General features: G+C 39.0%; 2 protein-coding genes across 9 annotated transcripts; both read left to right on the top strand.

Moving 5' to 3' along the window:
* Positions 1 to 189: 189 nt before the first annotated feature.
* LOC143028154 (uncharacterized) lies at positions 190 to 6,109 on the top strand. The gene is made up of 2 exons (XM_076189845.1): positions 190 to 221; positions 5,309 to 6,109. Exon 2 carries the CDS (start codon positions 5,354 to 5,356, stop codon positions 6,107 to 6,109), a length of 756 nt encoding a protein of 251 aa, XP_076045960.1. The 5' UTR covers positions 190 to 221; positions 5,309 to 5,353.
* On the top strand, positions 605 to 23,178 carry LOC143028155 (inosine triphosphate pyrophosphatase-like). 8 transcript variants are annotated; one of them, XM_076189853.1, is made up of 5 exons: positions 605 to 747; positions 16,721 to 16,825; positions 18,952 to 19,103; positions 21,573 to 21,794; positions 22,526 to 23,178. In XM_076189853.1, exons 2-5 carry the CDS (start codon positions 16,734 to 16,736, stop codon positions 22,675 to 22,677), a joined length of 618 nt encoding a protein of 205 aa, XP_076045968.1. In that variant the 5' UTR covers positions 605 to 747; positions 16,721 to 16,733; the 3' UTR covers positions 22,678 to 23,178. The 8 variants fall into 8 exon arrangements, with proteins under 8 accessions (XP_076045968.1, XP_076045967.1, XP_076045963.1 ...); XM_076189852.1 differs by lacking the exon at positions 605 to 747 and adding an exon at positions 928 to 952; XM_076189848.1 differs by lacking the exon at positions 605 to 747 and adding an exon at positions 997 to 1,151.

Genomic DNA, 23,178 nt, shown 5'->3' with positions numbered 1-23,178 from the left:
TAAAAAAAGACAAGAATTATAATTTTTTTTAAAGACAACACACATGATAAACACACATTACACATATTACATGGCAAACACACATTACATGGTAAATTAAAAGCCAGTCCCAAAATCGGCAAGGGCCGCTGAAAAAAAAAAAAAAAAAACAGGTCAAGGTCAGTATCCTTCTAAGGCTCGGTCGGCCCACTCGCGTGTATACCAGTGTCTTGAAAATAAGAGTGCGGAACCGAAACCGACTGTCAATCTTCTCCGGTGTCGCTAGCTCAGTAACAGCATAGTTACAAAACTACTGTGTGTCTGCAGTCATGCTGCGGTGTGCCAGGCAGCGTCAGGTGACAGGAATCTGATTGAAAAACGTACGATATGTGAACAAAGCGGGTTAAAGTGAGAGAAAATCCAATAATGCAATTTATTATATTCAATAATTAACCTTCATATGAAATATTTTATAAGGAAATATTTGTTCTATGGATACGTTTTCGATAAAAAAAAATTATATACTTTTTCATATTATCCACTGGGAATTGTGAATGGTGTATACAAATTACAATACTTCAGTTAGGCAAATGCATACGCGCGCGCGCGATTTTAAAAGAATCACACAAGAAAGAATTTGAGAATTTGAAGAATTATTACGTTTTAAAGGAAGATATTTAAATGGAAAACTGAAAAAGAAGGCCAGGGAGTACAAAGAAACTAGGAAGATTATACAAGGACAGAGTGTAAAACAGGAAGAGGTACAAGGTATTAAGGCCAACTAAAACTTAATTATGGGACACAAATATCGAAAAAAGGAAGAAATGAGTAAAAGCTTGTTAAGTGTTCGTGATATATGAAGTCCCTGGCAATAGCTACTGTTGTTAACCATTTGACCTTAGCGATTTCTAAGATGTGCATTAAAATAAGCAGCATGAGAATACTTACGCGAGGTGCCAAAACAAAGACTAAGTTAAGTTACATCCATGGTATTGCATAAGGGATGAAAGCCCTGTAAAAATTTAATCTTCCATGTAATTAAAGTAGGCAAACTGTTGCACACGGAAATATGGAGCTGATACTTGCAAAGTTGTGATATATATCTGCTCATGAATTTGAAGTTTACACTCCATGTAGACTATAATCAGACGGTCTTGTTCTATCAGTAAAATGTTTGTAATGACACTGAATTTAAAATGAGCGTAATGCATGTTGTGTTCAGTAAGTTTTGCTGGCCCAAAGCATGCTACAAGTACAATGCTTGACATTGTTTGGTTAATTTTACTTTGATGGAAAATCTTTCCGGAACTATTCAGAAAGACCTACAGGCTATGGCTGCTATGCAACACCTTAGAATATAAGCGACATCATGAATGGTTAGCTAGGGTACTCGTAATTTGGCGTCCAGGACATGGCAGAACTGCATTGTTAATCATTGCCACGGTGCTGGGTCGTAGTGAAAGTATATTTAGGTAAATGTTAAGTTGTTTGGCAGTCTTATAAATGCAATTCTTATTTCTGTCTTTGGATGGCTGGTATCATAATCATTCTTGAGTATTTTGAACTCTGCAAATAAGTACCACTAATCAAAATAGTGTCAGTAGTGATTTATGAATATCTATTATTATTATTATCTTTATTTTTTATTTATTTATTTGTTTATATATTTTTTTGTGGAGGCTGTGGTGAATAGCACAATCACACCAAACTTAACCAAACCTAACCCAACCTAACCTTATAATTTATAGTTTCACCCAACCAACAATTTTCTAATGTGGCTTATGTGTATTTGGTGGGATATGTTGTGTATTGATTGATGGTGTACATCATTTCCATCGCAAATGCGTAGTTTTCAAGTAATGAATTTTTCAACTTATGCGAACATCTCCCCAACGATCTTGGGGGACCTGTGGGAAACTGGGGTTTTTGGGTGGGGGATTATTAAATCGAGTAATGTGCGTTACAAAACAGGTTGGAAATCAAGAAAATCACATCAAAAATGTATGAAAATATGTAAATTACACCTTTGACGGCTGCAGCGAGCGTTGCTGTTATTGTTGAGCAGCGTTGCCGCATGTATATAAAAACAAGAATTAAGGAGACTGCAAGAGACCATAAGGCCTACACTAGGCAGCTCCGTATTCATCACCACCTGTCATCCCCATCCATAAAATAAAGATATCTAATTGTTTCTTAAAACAACTGATAGTTTCAGCACTTACTACATGGTTACTAAGTTTATTCCATTTGTCGACCACTCTACTAGTAAACTAATGCCTATTTCCTTTTTAAATCTAAATTTGTCCAGTTTATAACCATTACTGCGAGTCCTGCCCTGTTGTTTTAATATGATGACCTTGTTTGCATCACCCTTGTTAAAGCCTTTGATCCACTTGAACACCTCTATTAGATCACCCCGCACTTTGCATCTTTCCAGAGAGTGTATGTCAAGGTGCATAAGCCTCTCTTTGTAAGGTATATTTCTGAGTCCATGTATCATTTTGGTCATTCTTCTCTCTACTGATTCTAGTGAATTGATGTCCATTCTTTAGGACGGAGACCAAAACTGTACTGCATAGTCAAGGATGGGTCTAACTATCACTAGATAGAGTTTGATAATTACCTCTGCACTTCTACTTGTTACTGTCCTAGCAATGAAACCTAATGCTCTGTTAGCTTTATTCCTGGTACTAATGCACTGTTTCCTGGTTTTAAGGTCCAGACTCACTAGAACTCCCAAGTCTCTCTTGCACTCAGTTTTCTCCAAAAGAGTGTTATCTAAGCTGTATCTATTTTTGAGGTTGTGTAGCCCTACGTTTAAAATGCTACACTTAAGAGATGTTGAAGTTTATTTGCCATTTCACCAGCCATGTGAACAATTTAAGATCATCCTGCAGAATCTCTGCATCATCTCCTGACCTAATTAGGCATCCTATTTTAGTGTCGTCCGCAAACTTACTAACATCACTATTTATCCCGTCATCTAAGTCATTTATGTACATAATGAACAATAAAGGACCCAAAACCGAGCCCTGGAGGACCCCACTAGCAACATTGCCCCACCTAGATTTTACTCCAATTATTGTGACCCGCTGTTTTCTGTTTCTAATCCAAGCTCTAATCCATTCTAACACTTTTCCTTCTATGCCATGGACTTTGATTTTATTTAGTAGTCTGGTGTGGCACCTTGTTGAACGCTTTGCTAAATTCAAGGTAAATAACAGAGTAAATATCATTGTTATCTGATGCCATATATACTTTATTGTAAAAGTATAGAAGATTAGTCACACATGACTTACCCCTGGAGAAACCATGCTGTGAATCACGAATTAAATTTTGTCTTTCAATGTGTTCTGTGAGTCTATTTACTGTTACTGATTCAAGCATTTTTCCTATAACCGATGTCAAACTGATTGGCCTGTAGTTGCATATAGATGATCTATCTCCCTTCTTAAAAACAGGAACAACGTTTGCTTGCCTCCAAGCAGTAGGCACAAAACCAGTGTCTACTGATTTATTAAATATTTCAGTTAACTGGTCGCAGATTTCAAATTTACACTCCTTTAGCATTCTCGGAAAAATTTCATCTGGACCCTGGGATTTTGTAGCTTTAAGTCTTTCAATCTGCTTGACTACTTCTACTTTACTAATGCTGATATTAGATAGACTAATGAGGAATAGACATTTGGGAATGGATGCTAAGAGGAGACTGTATGAAGGAGGAATTGTGCCAACAGCACTGTATGGGGCAGAAACATGGAACATAAGAGAGGAAGAGAGAAGGAGTTTGAATGTGTTTGAGATGAGGTGTCTGAGAAGTATGATGGGGGTTACTAGGCTAGATAGAGTGAGAAATGAGGAGGTGAGGAGAAGAATGGGGGTGGAAAGGGAGTTGGGAGATAGGGTTGATGAAAGAGTATTTGGATGGTTTGGACACATGGAAAGAATGAGTGAAGAAAGACTAGTAAAAGAAGTATGGAAGGCAGATGTGGAGGGAGCGAACATGAGGGGACGTCCTAGGATGAGGTGGATGGATGGGGTGAAGGGGGCTTTGGGGAAGAGGGGAATGTCTGTTGAGGAAGGACGGGAGAGGACAGAAGATGGGTGAATGGAGAATGGTTGTATATGGATGATGATGTGATGCATGAGGTGGAATGGGGGGGTGAGGTAGTATGTGTGAGCAAATTTTGATGCAGCCCGAAGGGATTTCTCCCCATCTCCTTTTTTGCATGGGGGGACGGAGAGGGGGGGTCGCCGATTTAATGAAGCGGCCTTGCTGTGGATGTGCTGTGTCTTGCAACACTGCTTCTGACCCAGGGCAGTGGACAAGGTGCAGGGATGACCCGTCATCCAGGAGGTGCTAAGATAAGAGGGAGGGTAGAGGGGTGTGGAGTGTATTGAGGGATGGAATGGGTGGGAATGATTTTATGCCTTTTCCTTTTTGGCTACCTCCCTTGTAAGGGGGAAAAGCCTTGGTATATGTATGTATGTACTTTCTTCATCCCCTCTGAAAATCAGATCGCAGTCAGGTACTTTATGTAATCTCTCACTAGTAAACACCGATAGAAAATAATTGTTAAATTCCTCACTCATTTTTTCCTCCGATCCTATCATGACATTTTCATCGTTTTTAATTGGTCCTATTCTCTCTTCATTTTTTGTTCTATAGAGATGAAAGAAACCCTATGGGTTGGATCTTGCTTGACTAGCAACTTTAATTTCATAATTATGTTTCGCTGTACGTGTATTCTTTTTAACCAGCTTTGCCATTTCGTTGTATCTTGATCTAAGGTGTTTCCCTGTTTTTTTATTTATATGTAAAGTCCTCTTTTTATTCCGATCTCATGTTTTAATCTGTCCGTCATCCATTTGGGAGTATTACTAATTTTCCGTATTGACTTCAGGGGGATAAATTTATTTTGTGCATTAATAATTAAATCAGTTAGATTGCTATACATTTCATCCAAATCGCTGACCTGTCTGTTGAGCCCTTGCCCCCAAATGACTTGACCCAAGGTATGCATATTACTCTCCGTGACCCGACCCCTGGCCATGACCTGACCCCCATTCACGCACCAAGACTCGACAATGTCTGAAATATCCGCAAGACATTTCGTATTCAATTTCAAATAGGTTTTTATATTTTCAAAGTTTGCTCTCCTGAAGTCTGGTACTTGGATGTTATTCGTACTTTTTAACTCTTCCCAAATAATATTAAATCTTATTTCTTGATGATCGCTAGAGCCTAGAATATCTCCCACTAATACGTTACTCATTAGGTGCTCATTATTAGTTAAAACTAAGTCCAGAGTACTTTCTCCCCTCGTAGGATCGGTAATTGCTTTATCTGCTACATTTAGTGAAGGCTATCAGAATGGTTACATCGTGTGCTGGATGTTCCTACAACTACTGGAAGTTTATCAAGGAGTTCTATCTGGACGACAACGCTGCAATCCAATTTCTAAGAAATCATGGTGTCCTTCCTTCACAAGTACAGTGCCCATACTGTGAAGTTCCCTGTACTTATAGGGAAGATAGGCATTCTTGGTATTGTGGCCGATGGAGCAAAATAGCCAAGACAAAGAGAAGAAAACAGTGTAACTTCACTACTACAGACTACAAAGGAACTTTCCTCGAAGGAACTCACTTGAAACCTTCGGAGATAGTGTGCTTTGTCAACCACTGGCTTCAAAAAACGTGGAATCATGACACTGTTGTGAAGTGTTTGAAGTGGGCTCCAAGTACCAGTATCAACTGGCGGAGTTTTTGTTCGGAGGTTACCGATTGGTGGTTTGACAATCAGGATTCTGTTGGTGGTGAGGGGGTCAAGGTGGAGATAGATAAACTCAAATCTGTAAAGCAAAAGCAGTGGGCGAAGCGGCCAGGGTTTAGGAGAAAGTTCTTCAAGCAATACTTTGCTCATTATATGTTTCTTCATACATTTGGGAAAGAACAAGTCATCCACCATTTTTTCATCGAGGCTGCTCGACTGTACCACCCACAGTCTAACAGGCAGCGGCCATCTGGTCTTCCCGTCATCCCACAGCTGAAGGAAGAAGACTCTGATAGTGAGTCAGATAACGACACAACAGTAGTGCCACCATCACAACCCTCAACCTCTGGCTCATAAGGTAATGCTAATGCTATTATTGTGGTTTTTGATTTACGAAAATATGGTTACGATTTAGTTTATTAGCTAATAGTTATAATAGATAAACACACATTTATACTAATAGTTATACTTTAAGTTACGTTACTAAGAGTGCTTTGGTGGAGATTGGAGGGGTCTGGGGGGGGCAAAGCCCCCAGCTAGGTTAGGGCTTTGGTAGAGAACGGAGGGGGGGGTCTGGGGGGTGAAGCCCCCAAGCTAGGTTATGATGACAGGTGTAAGTTAGGTTAGATTACTGGTTTGGTAGAGATTGGGGAATTATTCCAGAATAACACAAACACAGCATATCACCACCAAACCTACCTTTTCTTACTCTTTTGTGTGTGCACCCCATTATGACCTTTATTTCTACCGCAAATCAGTATTTTGACCTGTATCCCCTCTCCCCCAAAAATAAAAAATTGCCATTAAAACACTAACCCAACAGGACCTTACCTAACCTTGACCGCCACAATAGGTGAGTAGTATGTCATAGTAGTCAGGGTTAGGTAAAGTCCTGTTGGGTTAATGTTTTAATGGCAATTTTTTTATTTTTGGGGGGGAGAGGGTACAGGTCAAAATACTGATTTGCGGTAGAAATGAAGGTCATAATGGGCTTCTGAATGTACAAAAGAGTAAGAAAAGGTAGGTTTGGTGGTGATACACCATGTTCGTGTTATTCTGGAATAATACCGAGAATATTTCCATCAATCTTGATGAGTTGTACACAAAATCGCAACTATCGGTCCTCTTGAAGCTTCATGAATTTATTCCTTAATTTAGGGTTAGCAACTCTTCGCCTGCTTCCTCGTCATTAAAAGCACGAGTGGAGGTACTGCCCGTGGCTGACAAACTTGGCTATCTAGTGGGGGATAAAGTTGTGCTGCCTGTATGAAGAAAGTGTGGATGAGCGCTTCGTCTTTGTGGGTGTTAATGAATGAATATCTAGCCAAATACAGTGTATACGGTTATTGTTTTGTTGTTTCAGGGACACTGTGGGAAAATGCAGTTAACCACACTACTCGAAACAAAAGCAACTGATCAGTTAATGTCGAGACTTTGTCCCAGCAATACCTTGCATCCATGGAAAGCTTTACATTTCCTCATCTATGGAAAAGGCATGCTGTACTTCTGCTAATCTCCACTGGACACAGCAGCAGCAAGATCTCAGAACTGCTAAAAGTGACTGAACAGACAAAAAGAACTTATGTCAGGACCAGACCCACAACTCTCAGTGTGAGCATCAAAGTGTACATCACCGTTCCTATAGACCCATGTGAAGCTGTCGATTGAGGAAGTACCTGCTGGTAGACCCTATGTGTGGCAACAGGACTTGGCACCATGTCACACCTCTAGAAAACCTCAGAATTGGCTCTTCGACAATTTCTTTGACTTCGTTGTCCCTGTTGTGTGACCCTCTTACTCACTTGACCTCAACCCTATGGACTATTTTGTATGAAATGCAGTCGGACAAGATACTAACCGCACACCATACAAGAGTAAGGATGATCTGATCAGTGGGATCAAGGTTGTCTGCCAATTTCTAAGGTCATAAAGAAGGCCTGTGCCAGGTTTTCAGGGTGTGTTGGCAATGTCATTGATGCCAAGGGTGGATTCATCAAGTAACAGAACACCAGAAGTGTGCTGATACAGAGTCTGTTGTCTTTTTTGCAATAAGTGCAGTTTTAACTAAATTGACTTTTTTTTGTGTGTGTATTTACCTAGTTGTATTTACCTAGTTGTATTTTACGGGAAGGGGAGCTATGCTCGTGGGGTCCCGTCTTCATATCTCATTTTATCTAAACTATTTTTAAATTCATGTATTGTTTTTGCACACACCACTTTCTCATCCAACTTGTTCCAACTGTCTATTACTCTGTGAGGAAAGCTGTTCTTTTTCAAATCTCTTCTATAGCTGTCTTTTTTTATTTTCTTTCCGTGTCCTCTAGTATTTCTGTCATCCCATTTTATCAGATTCTCTCTATCAGTAATTTCTATGCCTTTCATGATTCTGTAAATAGCTATCAAATCTCCTCTCTCTCTTCTTTGCTCTAGTGTCTGTAGTTCAAGTTTTTCTAGTCTCTCTTCATATGATAGTTTTGAGTGTGTTGGTGCCAATTTTGTAATTGCTCTTTGTATTCTTTCAAGTTTTTTTATACATTTTTTTGTACTTGGTGACCATATCGTTGCTGCATATTCCAATCTTGGTCTTATCAGGGTGATTAGGATTTTCTTCACCATTTCTTCATCCAGGTATGTAAATGCAACTTTGATTGTTCTTATTAGATTATAAGTTTCTCCAAAAATCTTATTTATATGTTTCTCAGGTGACATATTATTCATAACAATGACTCCAGGTCCTTCTCATTTTCTACTTTTTTTTATTCCTTCTTCTCCCAATTTATATGCTCCTGTTATTCTGTTTTTGCTTTTTCCAAATTCCATTATACTACACTTTTTTGTATTGAACTCCATCTCCCACTTCCTACTCCATTCTTGTACTTTATTTAGATCTCTCTGTAGTGATTCACAATCTTCTTCAGTTTTCACTCTTTTCAGTAGTTTTGCATCATCTGCAAAGAAGCTCGTATAGCTTTCTATTCCTTCATCCATATCATTAATATATATAGCAAACATTATTGGGGCCAGAACTGTTCCCTGCGGAACACCGCTTATTACTTCATCCCATTTTGAGTGCTGATTTCTTATCACTACTCTCATTTTTCTTTCTTGCAAAAAGTCCTCCATCCAATTTAGTAGTTTGCCCTGTATTCCTCCTTCAGTTTATAATTTCTTAAGCAACTTCTTATGTGGTACTTTGTCAAAATCTTTCTTTAGATCTAAAAATGCACAGTCCGCCCATCCATCTCTTTCTTGTATTATATCTATTAGCCTTGAATAGAAACATATTAAATTGGTGACGCATGATCGTCCTTGTCTGAATCCAAATTGCCTTGGATTTAACACTTTATTTTTTTCTAAATATTTTACCCATCTACTTTTGATAATTCTTTCACAAATTTTTGCTATTGTACTTGTTAGACAGAAAATTTTGAAAGTAATAAAAAGATGTTTTGGAAAGAAATTAAGAGAGGAAGAGGAGGCGAATCAAGTAGGGAAGAAAAGGTAAAAGGTACAGATGGAGAGTTGATAATGGAAGAGATGGCAGTGAGGGGAAGATGGGCAGAATATTTTAGGGAGTTGCTAAATGTGAAGGAGGATAGGGAAGGAAAGATAGCTGCAGTGGGAAATACGAAGAAAATGAGAGTGATGAGTGAGGAGAACGGAGGAGAAATAAGGAAGGATGAGGTGAAGGCAGTTGTAAAGATGATGAAAGCAGGTAAGGCACCTGGTCTGGATGGATGTCATGCAGAATGTCTGAAAAAGGGAGGTTCAGTGATGGTGGACTGGTTGGTGAGATTATTTAATGTTTGCTGGAGAGAGGGTAAAGTACCGGAGGACTGGAGTAGTGCCTGTATAGTTCCTCTTTACAAGGGAAAAGGGGACAAGTGTGAATGTAGTAATTTCAGAGGGATTAGCCTGTTGAGTGTAGTAGGGAAGGCTTATGGGAGAATCTTAATTGAGAGGATTAGGAGAGGAACAGAAGGAGTAATTGGTGAGGAACAGTGTGGATTTAGGACGGGTAGAGGTTGTGTAGATCAGATCTTTGTGGTAAGACAGATATGTGAGAAAGCTATAGGAAAGGGGAAGGATGTTTTTTGGGCTTTTATGGATCTGGAAAAGGCTTATGATAGGGTAGACAGAAAGGCACTGTGGGAGGTTATGCAGATTTATGGGATAGGAGGAAAGCTTTTGGGAGCTGTCAAGAGTTTTTATGTGAGTAGTAGAGCATGTGTTAGGATTGGAAATGGAGAGAGTGAGTGGTTTGAAGTAAAGGTGGGACTTCGTCAAGGATGCGTTATGTCGCCCTGGCTGTTCAACTTATACATGGATGGGGTGGTGCGAGAGGTGAATGCTAGGGTAGTGAGTCAGGGATTGGAGATGGTTAAAGAAAATGGAGAAAAGTGGGAGGTGAGCCAGCTGTTGTTTGCGGACGACACTGCGCTTGTGGCAGGGTCAGAGGAGGGATTGAGGAAGCTGGTGGCAGAGTTTGGGAGAGTATGTGATAGAAGAAAGCTAAAGATAAATGTGGGTAAAAGTAAGGTGATGAGATGTACAAGGGGTGAAAGTGGCAGTAGACTGGAAGTGAACATTAAGGGAGAGCGACTGGAGGAAGTGGATAGTTTTAGATACTTGGGTGCAAGTGTAGCAGGAAAAGGTGGAGTGAAGGTGGAGGTAGAATGTAGATTGAGAGAAGCGAGTAAATGCCTTGGTGGTTTAAAGAGTGTAATGAGAAATAGACATTTGGGAATGGATGCGAAGAGGAGACTGTATGAAGGAGTGATTGTGCCAACAGCACTGTATGGGGCAGAAACGTGGAACATAAGAGAAGAAGAGAGAAGGAGTTTGAATGTGTTTGAGATGAGGTGTCTGAGAAGTATGGTGGGGGTTACTAGGCTAGATAGAGTGAGAAATGAGGAGGTGAGGAGGAGAACAGGGGTGAAAAAGGATTTGGGAGAGAGGGTTGATGAAAGAATATTAGGATGGTTTGGACACATGGAAAGAATGAGTGAAGAAAGACTAGTAAAAGAGGTATGGAAGGCAGATGTGGAGGGAGTGAACATGAGGGGACGTCCTAGGATGAGGTGGATGGATGGGGTGAAGGGGGCTTTGGGGAAGAGGGGAATGTCTGTTGAGGAAGGAAGGGAGAGGACGGAAGACAGAGGTGAGTGGAGAATGGTTGTATATGGATGATGTTGTGACTGCATGAGGAGGAATAGGTGGGGGGGTGGGGGGGTAGTATGTGTGAGTAAATTTTGACGCAGCCCGAAGGGATTTCTCCCCGTCCTCTCCTTATATGCAAAGGGGGACGGAGAGGGGGGGTCGCCGATTAAATGAAGCGGCCTTGCTGTGGATGTACTGTGTCTTGTGACACTGCTTCTGACCCAGGGCGGTGGGCAGGGTTCAGGGATGACCCGTCATCCAGGAGGTGCTCAGATGAGAGGAAGGGTGGGAGGGGTGTGGAGTGTATTTAGGGATGAAATGGGTGGGAGTGTTTTTATGCCTTTCTTTTTGTGGCTACCTCCCTTGGAAGGGGGAAAAAGCCTTGGTATATGTATGTATGTATGTATGTACTTGTTAGGGAGACTGGTCTATAGTTTGTAGGTTCTTCTTTATTTCCTCCTTTATATATAGGTACTATATTTGCTTTTTTCCAATCTTCTGGAACTTTTCCTTCTTTCAAGGAACTATTTAGTATGCTATGTATTTTGTCTGCCAGTTCATTCCTGCATTCTTTCAGTATCCAGTTTGCTATTTCATCTGGTCCATGTGATTTCTGACATCAAGATTACTCAAGTGTGTTAATATTTAATTCTTTGTTACTTCTATTTCTTCCATAGGGGGGACTTTCTCTTTCCATTCGTTCTCTTCAGGTTGTATGTTCTCCCTTGTAAACACTGATTTAAAATGTTTGTTCATAATTTCCGCCATTTCCATTTCCTCAGTGTATTCAACTCCCTCCTGTCTTAATTTCTCCAAGTCTTGTTTGTTTTTCAGTTTGTTGTTTACAAATCTGTAGAATAGTTTTGGTTGATCTTTACACTTTTCTATGATATCTTTTTCATATTTTCTCTTTTCCTCTCTGCACATTTGTACATATTAATTTCTATAACAGGTATATATTTTCCATTTTTCAGGTCTTCTGTCTTTTTTCCATCTGGTCCAGGCTTTGTCTCTTTTGTCTTTTAACTCCCTACAACTTTTGTTGTACCAGCATTTTACATATTCTTTTTCTTGTTTTTGTCTTGGGACATACTTTTCCACTCCTTTTTTGTAAATTTTTGTCAAAATATTCCATTTCTCTTCTACTGCTGTTTCTTCTTTGTATATTTCTTCCCAGTTTTCCTTTTGAAAGAATTCTCTTATTTTATCAAAGTTTGTTTTTTCATACATCATTCTTCCTTTTCTGTATTGTTCATTTCTTTTCATATATTTTTCTTCATTAAGTTCCAGTTCAATCAATATGTGGTCACTTTTACTTATTGGTGTTTTATATTCAATTTTGTCCACTATTCTAGGTTCGGATGTAATTACTAGGTCTAGTCTCGATGGCTCTTCTTCATTTCTATACCTAGTGTTCTCCTGTATCCATTGTGTCATTGTATGGTCAGTAACTATCTCAAGTAGAGCGTTTCCCCATGAGCCGTCTCCACCCTTTACTGTCATTTCTTCCCAAGCAGATTTCTTTGCAATTAAAGTCGCCCATCATAACTATTTTTCCTCCCTCTTCCATTATCTTGTTTAATGTTATCTTTGTGTCCTCTAACATACTTTTATGTTCACTCTCTTCCCATGAGGCTGTTTTTGGGGGCACATAATTTATCACAAACTTTCTGTTCTTCTTATCTCTGTCTTCTACTTCCATCATTATCATCTCTACTGTATTCTTTCCATATGTGACACACTTCACGTTTATATCCTTCTTAGTCAGGAACATAACTCCACCCCCTTCCTTTTTCACTCTGTTTCTAATCCAATAATTATATGCATCATGTCCTACACTGTTGGGTGGTAGTGGACCTTTTAATTTTGTTTCTACAATTCCCATTATGTCTGGTTCTTTTTCTTTCAAATAATCATTCAGCTCATTCAATCCTGTTATTAATCCATCTATATTTGTGTAAGACACTCTTAGTTTTCTGCCACTTCCATTGTGTTCTCTGTTTCCCTTTTGTTTTTCTCTTGTATGTCGAACCGCCTTAGTTTCATATTCACTACTCTCCAATAGAATCTCTCTTTTTCTGACTCCGTTCTTATCTCGTTTTTTTCCTTTGCTTCAAGTCTTTTCTGTTTTTCTTCCTCTCTTTCCTCTTTATTCATTTCCCTTTTTATCCATACCTTTTTATATTGTTCACTTGTTGCTAGTTTCCCTGTTTTGGATAAGATATTCTCAGCCGTAGTTTGTGACCTGAATTTAATCTTAATTGGTCTGATCTTGTCTGTACTATATTTCCCTAGCCTGAATTTCTCTTCGATTTGTTTCATTATTTCTGGTTCATCTTCCTGAACTAATTCTAGTAAATTTCTTACTTTTTCATTTTCCTCCTTGATTCTTGTGGTTCTATCTGGGTTATGTTTCTCTTCCATTCCTAATATAATTATACATTTCTTTTTGTCTGCTAGGTCTCTTACTATATTCTCCTTCTGTCTCATCACTTTAATAACTGAGTTTTCAGTTTGTTCATTCATTTGCTGTCTGATTATGTCAGTGAATGCAACTTTGCTATTTTCTTGAATTTTTTTCCAACCCTCCTTGTTCTCCTTATTATTCTCCTTTAAGACTTTATTCTCATCTTTTACTTCCCTCAACTGTTTCTTTAATTCTTCAATTTCCTTAGTTAAGTTTTTGTTCGCCTTCTCTAGTTCTTCCAATTTTTCAACTCTCCGTATAATTTTGTTAACATCACCGAACCTACGCTCCAAGTCCTCGATCATCTTATCGACCTTCTCTTCTAGTCTTGTCAGTCGGGGGGGGTTTGTGTCCCCCCCACCCTCTTTAAATCCCTGGAAAATATTCTCATCACTTTCTACTGTATTGCTCTTATCTATGCTTCTAATCTTTACATTTTTATTAGACATTTCATCGTCGCTCAGCTTTTGTTTACCTTTCGCCTGTCTGCCTGGGCCAAGTCTACTCCCTCCTCATTTCCTTCCATTTCCCTCAGTAATCCCTCCCCTTTTCCTCTTTCCCTACTTTCCCACTACTCCACGAGCAATTTCCCCCCCACCCTGTAAAAACAATAGGCACTTCTCTTTGCGTTGGGATCCACAGACTTCAATTTTCTTCAGAACGTCTTCTAAGCCGTCCATTCGTTGAAGTGTGTGTGTGTGTGTGTGACCCTAAAAAAAGAAACGATTACTATACGCACCCTGTACTGAAAGAGGAATATGCCTCATATTCCAGGTCGTTTCACCCACTCCTAAACATTTATTTGACATTTGGATGTGCTACTTTGCACCACAGGGCCCCCCTCCCCCAAAGAAAAACACTAAATCTTAAAAAATCAATAACGGCATTACTATCAGTTTGTAGTATTTATTCATGACTGGTAAGAGCTATCCAAAGATTAGAAAAGAATTGCATCTATGAGACTGGTAAGCAACTTTACAAATATCTAAATTTGTATGTTGTGTCATGACACAGAAACTTGTTGCTTACAGAAATTGACTCGTATTTTTTGTAGGTGAGTCAGGTGACAACAGTACGGAAGAAGATAGTGATAATGAGGGAGACAATTCAGGTGAGGAGAGAACTGATACCAAAAAGAGAAGATACCCGCAGAAATATAATAACGAGTAAGGGTTGGATTAAAACAGAGCTCAAAGGGAGATGGTCATGCTTATTATAGTGCTTGTGATGTGCACCTTACACTGACAGCAGGAAAAACAGATCTGAAGTGACACAGTGAAAAGAAAATGCACATAGGTAACTCAAAGGCACTATCAAGCTTGTTGCTGTCCAAAACTGATAATGGTGTCAAAGGTGAACTGAGATTAGGTTTTATAGCTGAACTTGATTTACATATGTCAGTTGCAGACAATCTCCCCAAGTTAATGAAGACTATGATAAGCTGTTTATTGGGGAGGTTACTGCTGTGATGGGGCATGATGGTGGGGAGTTGAGGTCTTGCCTCGGTTGACAGTCGGGGCTCATTGTGGCAACTGTTTGAACCCATGCAATGTTGCAGAGGTTAGGAATGGCAACCACTCTTAAGTAATGGCCCCCAACTGCTGTTCACCTCAGGATCTGAAGTGACTTGGGCATCGCTGTGTGTGTGATACATCAGCTTCCTCCAGGTATTGTTACTGTAGTGCACTGGTTCCCAACCGGTGTGCCGCGGCACCAAAGAGTGCAGTGAGATCAACTGAGGGTGCCAACAAAATTCAGGTAAAAAATAATTTTCATATTACCGACTCTGTCATCCATTTTCGTTCATTAAAGCAGCGTCAGTGTAAAGATGAGTACAGACGCTCCTCTACTTACGTTCATTCGTTTTACATTTTTTCGACTTTACGTTTGAACTGACTGTAAAAAAAAAATTGAGTGCATTTTTTAGTTTAGCTCGCTCTCCGTAGTTCAAACGATACTTACGCATGACGCTGCGTCCATTGTTTACATGGCACAAACGACAGACTGAACATGCCTTGCCTCATCATCCTCCTCCTCCTCCCCCTCCTCCTCCACCATCTCAATTTATGTTGCTTGAATTTAATTTATTTGAAATTAATGTTATTATTTTACAATGTTATGTGTATAATTAATGATACGCTAATAGAATTTACGGATGTATAGTACAGTAACAACTTACGTTCATTTTCAACTTACGTTCGGCCGTTCGGAACATAACTAAAACGTAAGTTGAGGAGGGTCTGTATTTTCATATTATTCAGGGACAAAATTTTGTTATACTGATGTTGAATCAACAAAATACTGACAAACTAGAATTTAGATTTTCCAATAAGGGTGCCGGGGACTTCTGAAAGACTTGGCAAGGGTCCCTCAAGCCAGAAAAGATTGGGAACCACTGCTGTAGTGGCATACCATAGACAGTCTTGTGTATTCATATATAAACAGTTTTGGACTACCGACAAGGTTGAGGTATGAGTAGGTACCAGCCTTGCAAACTATAAAAAAAAAAAAGGAACTAATATAGCTAAAAAAATGAAATGTGGCTGAACTAAATTTGCTGGAATGTTGACCAGTGTATCTGGAAAAGAATCTCATGAGCAACTTTTTAGACTTTTGAGGAAACATAAATTTCGGTTAATTGTGGTTGAATCAACTGACAAATGTTGTGTTAAACACCTCTGCATGGTTGAAAGTCGTTGGTAATGGTTCAGTTAAACTATTCCCTAACTCTTATACCCTCAAAAGATGCCACAGCTCAAACACTTAATAACAGTGTAGTTAGAATTTTCACTGAAAATGAAAATAACGTACCCATAAAAATAATCTAATTGGCTTTGCTGTAAAATAAGATGGAGGGAAGGGTGTGGATGGAAATAGAGTATGTGGGGATGGAATGGGTGGGAGTGGTTTTTATGCCTTTGTTTTTTGGATACCTCCCTTGTAAGGGAGAAAAAGGCTTTAGTATATTTATGTATGTATTATTATTTTTTTTTTTTTAAGTAGGCTTTACTTTTAAGAAAAAAATAGCAAATTTTGATATACCAAAGGTTTATACATGTTAAAGATAAAAATGGCATTGAATAACCTTTTGGTTTTGGTGTTTGGTCATAGATTTATATATAATAAAAGCAAACTAAACCAGTATGGGTATGAAATTATTCCAATTCTATAGATCACTATCATGAATGTCATTTGAACCTACAAAGGTAGATATATTCTTAGATTGACCTTGGGCATGGAAAAATGTCAGTTTAGGAGTTGGTAATATTCACAGATTATGCAGAAGTCTAATGCTGTAGATATACATAACTTTTATTTCAACTTGTATATTTTATCTATAGGTTTGCAGCACAAATGGCAGCCAAACGTCCTCTTGTGTTTGTTACTGGAAATGCCAAGAAATTAGAGGAGGTTAGGGCCATTCTTGGAGACAGTTTTCCATTCACGTAAGTTTTATTATTCTGTCATTATTGTCATCTTACTATTGTCTATCTATATACCAAGGGCTTTTTCCCCCTTACTGGGGAGGTAGCCAAGTCAAAAAGTATATACCCACTCTCATCCATTTCATTCCCACCCATTCCATTTTACTCCCACACCCATTCTTCCCTCTCATTTTGGGTCCTCACGGATGATGGGTCATCTCTGTATCCCACCCACTGCCCAGGGTCAGAAGCAATGCAGCAACACACAGCACATCCACAGCAAGACTGCTTCACTTTATCAGCAACCCCCACTGTCCATCCCTTCATGCAGAGAAATAAAAGATGGTGAGAAATCCCTTCAGGCTGTGTCAAAATATTATTCCCACATTCCCACTCCCTATCCCCCCCCCCATCTCCCATTCCCTTCCTTGCAATACAATATAATCTTTACACAGTCGTTCTCCACTCGGCCGTATCTTTTGCCTTCTCACTTCATTGCTCAACAAACATTCCCCTCTTGCTCAATGTCCTTTTCACCCCACCCATCCATCTCATTCTCAGTTGTCCCTTCAAGTTCACTCCCTCCATCTCTGCCTTTCACACCTCTTTTACTAATCTTTCTTCAGTTATTTTTTCCATGTGTCCAAACCATCTCAATACTCTTTCAACTTTATGTGCCATCTCCTTTTCCACCCCCACTCTCCTCACCTCCTTGTTTCTCACTCTATACAACATTGTAACCCCTACTATACTTCTCAGACAATTCATCTCAAACACATTTAACTTTTCTTCTCTGCCTCACTTAAATTTCATGTCTCTGCTCCTTACATTGCTGTTGGCACAATCATCCCTTCATACAATCTCCTCTTTGCATCCATTCCCATATGCCTATTTCTTGTTACTTTTAAATCCCTCAAGACATTTACTCGCTTCTCTCAGTCTACAATTTACCTCCACCTCCACTCCTCCCTTTCCTGCTACATGTGATCCCAAGTACCTAAAGCTATTCATTTCCTCCATCCTCTCTCATTTAAGACTTATTTTAAATTGCTGCCATCCTCTCCCCTTGTACATCTCATCACCTTATTTTAACCCACATTTACCTTGAACTCTCTCCTATTGCATACCCTCCCAAACTAAGTCACTAACTCCCTTAATCCCCCCTCTGACCCTGCCACAAGCACAGTGTTGTCAGCAAATAACTCCCACTTTTCTCCAATTTCTCCAACCATCTCCTGTCTCCTGCCCATTGCCCTTGCATTTACCTCCTGCACCATCCCATCTATGTACACATTGAACATCCATGGTGACATGACACGTCTCTTATACAGTTCCACCTTCACCTCAATTCACTCACTCTCTCCAATTCTAATTCAAATGCAGGCTCTACTACTCTCATAAAAATTCTACTGCCCTTAACAGCTTTCCCCTGATCCCATATATCTGCAAAACCTCCCACAATGTCTTCCTGTCTACCCTGTCATAAGCCTTTTCCAAATCCATAAAGGCCCAGAAAACATCCTTACCCTTTGCTAAAGCTTTCTCACATATATGTCTTACCACAAAGGTCTGATCTATGTATCCCCTACCTTTCCTAAACCCACACTGTTTCTCACCAATTACTCCCTCTGTCCCTCTCCTAATTCTTTCAAAATCCTCCCATAAGCCTTCCCAACTACACTTAACAAACTGATCCCTCTGAAACTACTAAACTTACATTTGTCCCCTTTTCCCTTGTAAAGCAGAACTGGACAGGCACTCCTTTGGTCCTTCGGTGCTCTACCCGCCCATAGACACACATTAAGCAATCTCACCAGCCAGTCCACTATTAATGTACCTCACTGCAGGTGGCTGTATTATTATTTATTTATTTATTTATTTATTTTTTTCCCCTCAATAAAGTGAACTGAAAATTAATGTAGATATTTTACTCAAGGGTTAAGGGATGGTGTGATGGTGGAGTTGAGGGGGAGTTGCTATGGGGCTATGTTGGAAGTCTGGCCCTGGCAGCAAATCACCTAGCTACACCATTGTACCCCAAGTACTTCTGCTAGCTACTGTTGGTTGCAAGATTAGTCAGTGAAATCAGCACTTATGAAAATTATTTAGTTGTATAGGATATTAATATATGTCTTTTTTGTGCACAGGATTGTAAGCAAGAAAATTGATCTTCCTGAGTACCAGGGTGAAGCAGATGAAATTTCAAAGGCCAAATGCAAAGCAGCCAGCGATATAATCAAAGGACCTGTCATTGTAGAAGACACCTGTTTGTGCTTTAAAGCACTAGGAGGTCTTCCAGGTATGGCAGTCATTTGATGTTTGTTGTGTGTCTTTGTCTCTTTCTCTCCATTTCACATTATGCAAGAGTATTACACATCTCCAACATATTTCTGCTGTCATTCCTTTCTGTCACTGCATAACTCCCAACTATTCCATATTTTGACTCGTCTACTCTTGCATTAAGAGCCCCTAACACCACATTACTTCCAAAAATGCCCATAATCTCCAGTCCAAATCTCACTTTTGCCCACATCTCCTTCAGTGACGTTTAACTCCATGCACTCATGGCATCAGTTACCAACAGTGCCACTCCTGTCTTCCTACCATGCCCTCTCACCACTCCTGACTTCCAACCTACAATGCTCCCAAACTCCAACTCATCCGTCCTTTTCAGCTTCATTTTACTCACTTTTGGTACATCCATCTTTCTTCTCATAAATATAAGAACATAAGAATGAAGGAGACTGCAAGAGACCATAAGGCCTACACTATACTACCACTCTTTTCTTTTTCTCTCAATCATACCACACCTACACACATTCAACAAACCCAGTTACCAGGGTTCTAGTTGGAGTCTTCATCCTAGACTCTTATGCCCTGACCCTTTGCAGAAGAGATACAGAGGGAGGTGTGTAGTATGCACACTCCATTGCATTTAGTCTCCTTCTACAGTATGTATGAGAACACAACAATAGTATTCTTCCTACCACTACTACAGAGGGATCAGAAAAGTAGACATAGAGAGGGTAAAAAATAGGTTCAAGGGAGAAGTACTGAGCTGCAGCTAAGATTTCCGAATTTTTTAATCCAGCATGAATCATCATGATGCAGGTCACTCTTTTCCAATATTCTGGTGTTTTCCAGTCATCCATGCTCTCTAGCTCTCACACCCACCAATAGTACACAGAATCAGCTATCCATTGCACTTTACTACTATTGAATCCCTCAAATGGTTCTCAAATGACAGAAGATAAAATATTGATCAAATTTACCCCAAACACCCTGTACAGTATATATATATATATATATATTTATATATATATAAATTTACATATATGTATATATATGTATATATATGTATATATATTTGTATATTCTGTTAAAAATGACAGCAAAACAATTATTAATTAACTTTTTCTGTGAGCTCTCAAGTTGCGAGCTCACGCAAAAAGTTAATTAATAATTCTTTTGCTGTCGTTTTTAACAGAATTTGCCTCGGAGAGAATCTCCTGCCATGTTTCACCAATATATATATATATATATATATATTTATATGTATATATATATGTGTTTATATATATATATATATATATATATATATATATATATATATATATATATATATATATATATTTATATGTATGTGATTATAGTAAATTTTAATAGATGAATGCTGGTCTCTTTTAACAACTACTGACCCTTCATTCTGCTAATTCCCTCCTTAGATCTGTCCTGTACCACTTTTTAAGACTTCACCTCTTCAGTGAGATGTGTGATTTTATAGGATACAAGCATGGGTTGTTGCTAACAGAGTGCTTATTCTCTCTCTCTCTCTCTCTCTCTCTCTCTCTCTCTCTCTCTCTGTATTGTATGTAAACACTTACATAGTACCACTATCCCGCCATCACCATTTCGGGGGATCCTGAATGATTATTGTATTATGTCTCCATTTAAAGAATGTGTGTAATATATGACATGTCCTCTAACACAATACTGTAATAGATGTACTATTGTTTGCCGCCCACGGGCGTAATAAATTTATTAAAACCAATCTCTCTCTCTCTCTCTCTCTCTCTCTCTCTCTCTCTCTCTCTCTCTCTCTCTCTCTCTCTCCTCCCTCTCTATCTTGTGAGGACATTTAATAGAGGTTTTAAGAATTCTTTCAAGGATTTGATAATATTGACTTATCATCTCTTCAGCTTGAATGTGAATGCCACTCAATCATGGGTGGCAACTCAGTCCCTCCTGTTACTCTTGTGTCAAGTTGGTGAGTTTTTTTTTTTTTTTTCTTCTTCTTCTTCTTCTTCTATAAAATTTGTAACACTTGGAATAGACTGCCAAAGGATGTGGTAAAGAGTTCCTCAGTTGAGAAGTTCAAAAGATAGTGAGAGAAGGTGTTACACACATTTGTGTAAGTACTAGTATGGATACCTAGTAACCTTGTAATGGTACCTCCTTGGTATGGGTTGTAAAACCTTTTGAGGTACTGAGATTCCTTGAAACTCCTTGTAACTCTCTATATCTCTCATCACTCTGTCCTCCCTCTCTCTCCTCTCTCTATTTCTCCTTCCTTTCTATCTCTCTCTCTCCTCCCTCACTATCTCTCCTCCTCCTCTATCTCTCTCTCTCTTCCCTCTCTGTCTCTCTCATTCCCTCTCTTTCTGTCTTTCTCTCACTCCCTGTCCTTCTCTCAATCTGTCTATCTAGTCTATCCAACTATCTGCAGTACTTTTTCCACAAAACCTTAGATGGCTGGTCCATTTTTCAGGTCCATACATTAAATGGTTCTTGGAGAAATTGCATCCAGAAGGGCTCCACAAGTTGCTTGCTGGTTTCGAGGACAAGAGAGCTGAGGCTGTGTGCACCTTTGCATTTTCGAGTGGTAACTCAGATGATGACATCAAATTGTTTCATGGCATAACACATGGAGAGATTGTTTACCCTCGTGGTGATAACAATTTTGGATGGGATCCTTGTTTTCAGCCAGAAGGTAATTTTCTGTATACACTGCCAGCAGTGTCAAATACTTACACCCCTGTTCAGTACTTTCTCCTCTAAGTTAAAAAGAATTGTGCAAGATAAATTGACTAATTGGCAACTTTCCTTTGTTCTCCATACTCACGGATCAATCAGTCAGTCAATACAAGGAATAGGCAGCATCAGATGAGGTGTTTGGTGTCTTCTGTGATAATTGCTTATGGAGTAGTTTGTTTCTGTAGCCAGCCTATTCTGTTCTGGTGCTCATAAGCATGCCCATGTGGTTCTTACTTTTTTTTTTAGAGGTATTTCAATTCCCCATGGCATACCTCTCTCAATCTATAATTTACCTCCACCCCCCTTCCTCCATTTCCTGGTACATGCAACCCCAAAAACTTAAAATTGTCCACATCCTCCAGCTTCTGTCCTTATTTCTAACTTGCTGCCATCCTGTCCCCTTGCACATCACATCACCCACATTTACCTTCTACTTTCTAGTACCATATATAGTCTCAAACTCCATCACTGACTGCCTTAATCCCTTCTTTGACTCTGCCACAAGTACAAGGTCATCCATGAACAACAACATTTTGCTTTGTATCTGGTTGAGGTTGTTAGGAATGGACTGGAAATGCTTTGGAGCTTGATAGGGATGATCAGTAGTGATGGAGGAGAAGGCTATGTTCACCTATGCTTCATGAAATTTGCCCCAGTTGACTTATTAATTGATAATTACTATTTCAGGATTTGACAAGACATATGCAGAAATGGAAAGTCAAGTGAAAAATACAATTTCACACAGATTCAGAGCTATTGATGCTCTTAGAGAATATTTTTTACATGGTGCAGGAAAAGAATTAGCTCTGGAAATAATAGAAAAAACTAATGGAAACTGATATTTTTTTACCTCTTCAATACAAGTCAAATTCACATTCACAGCATCAGGTGCCTGAGGTACAATGATTAGCTCTGGAAATAATAGAAAAAACTAATGGAAACTGATATTTCTTTACCTCTTCAATACGAGTCATATTCACGTTCACAGCATCAGATGCCTGAGGTACAATGATTGATGCATCACAATACTCATGTTATAGAATATAAAGTCACTGCAGTATTATTCATTCTCTTTCACTGAGTAATAATAAACACAGAAAACACAATTGGGCAAGTTCAGAGAATTTGAGGGTTACTCAGCTAAAACTACAGAATATAATCAAGACACCAACACCAGAATCCTTATACCTCCACTCGAATCTCATGATACCTACATAGGTGTCATAGTATGGAAGAGGTTAAGAAATTATGATACACTGTTTCTAAATGATATGTAATTATGAATTTTGATGAACATTGTAATTATTCATTGGTGTTCAATAAACATATAGCTATTAAAA

The sequence above is a fragment of the Oratosquilla oratoria genome, chromosome 9 (genome assembly GCF_046742065.1).
Source record: "Oratosquilla oratoria isolate Oo_2021 chromosome 9, ASM4674206v1, whole genome shotgun sequence".
Taxonomy (NCBI): domain Eukaryota; kingdom Metazoa; phylum Arthropoda; class Malacostraca; order Stomatopoda; family Squillidae; genus Oratosquilla; species Oratosquilla oratoria.
Note: the sequence above shows the minus strand (reverse complement) of the source record. Positions and strands in the feature narration are given on the sequence as shown.

Bases quoted from the DNA above. Each gene is read 5' to 3' on its own strand.
- LOC143028155 (XM_076189847.1), top strand. From the start codon at position 7,335: ATGTCAGGACCAGACCCACAACTCTCAGT. The intron at 7,364-16,720 runs GTGAGCATCAAA...TTTTATCTATAG, and splicing joins CCAGACCCACAACTCTCAGT to GTTTGCAGCACAAATGGCAG. The intron at 21,795-22,525 runs GTAATTTTCTGT...TTACTATTTCAG, and splicing joins TCCTTGTTTTCAGCCAGAAG to GATTTGACAAGACATATGCA.
- LOC143028154 (XM_076189845.1), top strand. From the start codon at position 5,354: ATGGTTACATCGTGTGCTGGATGTTCCTACAACTACTGGAAGTTTATC.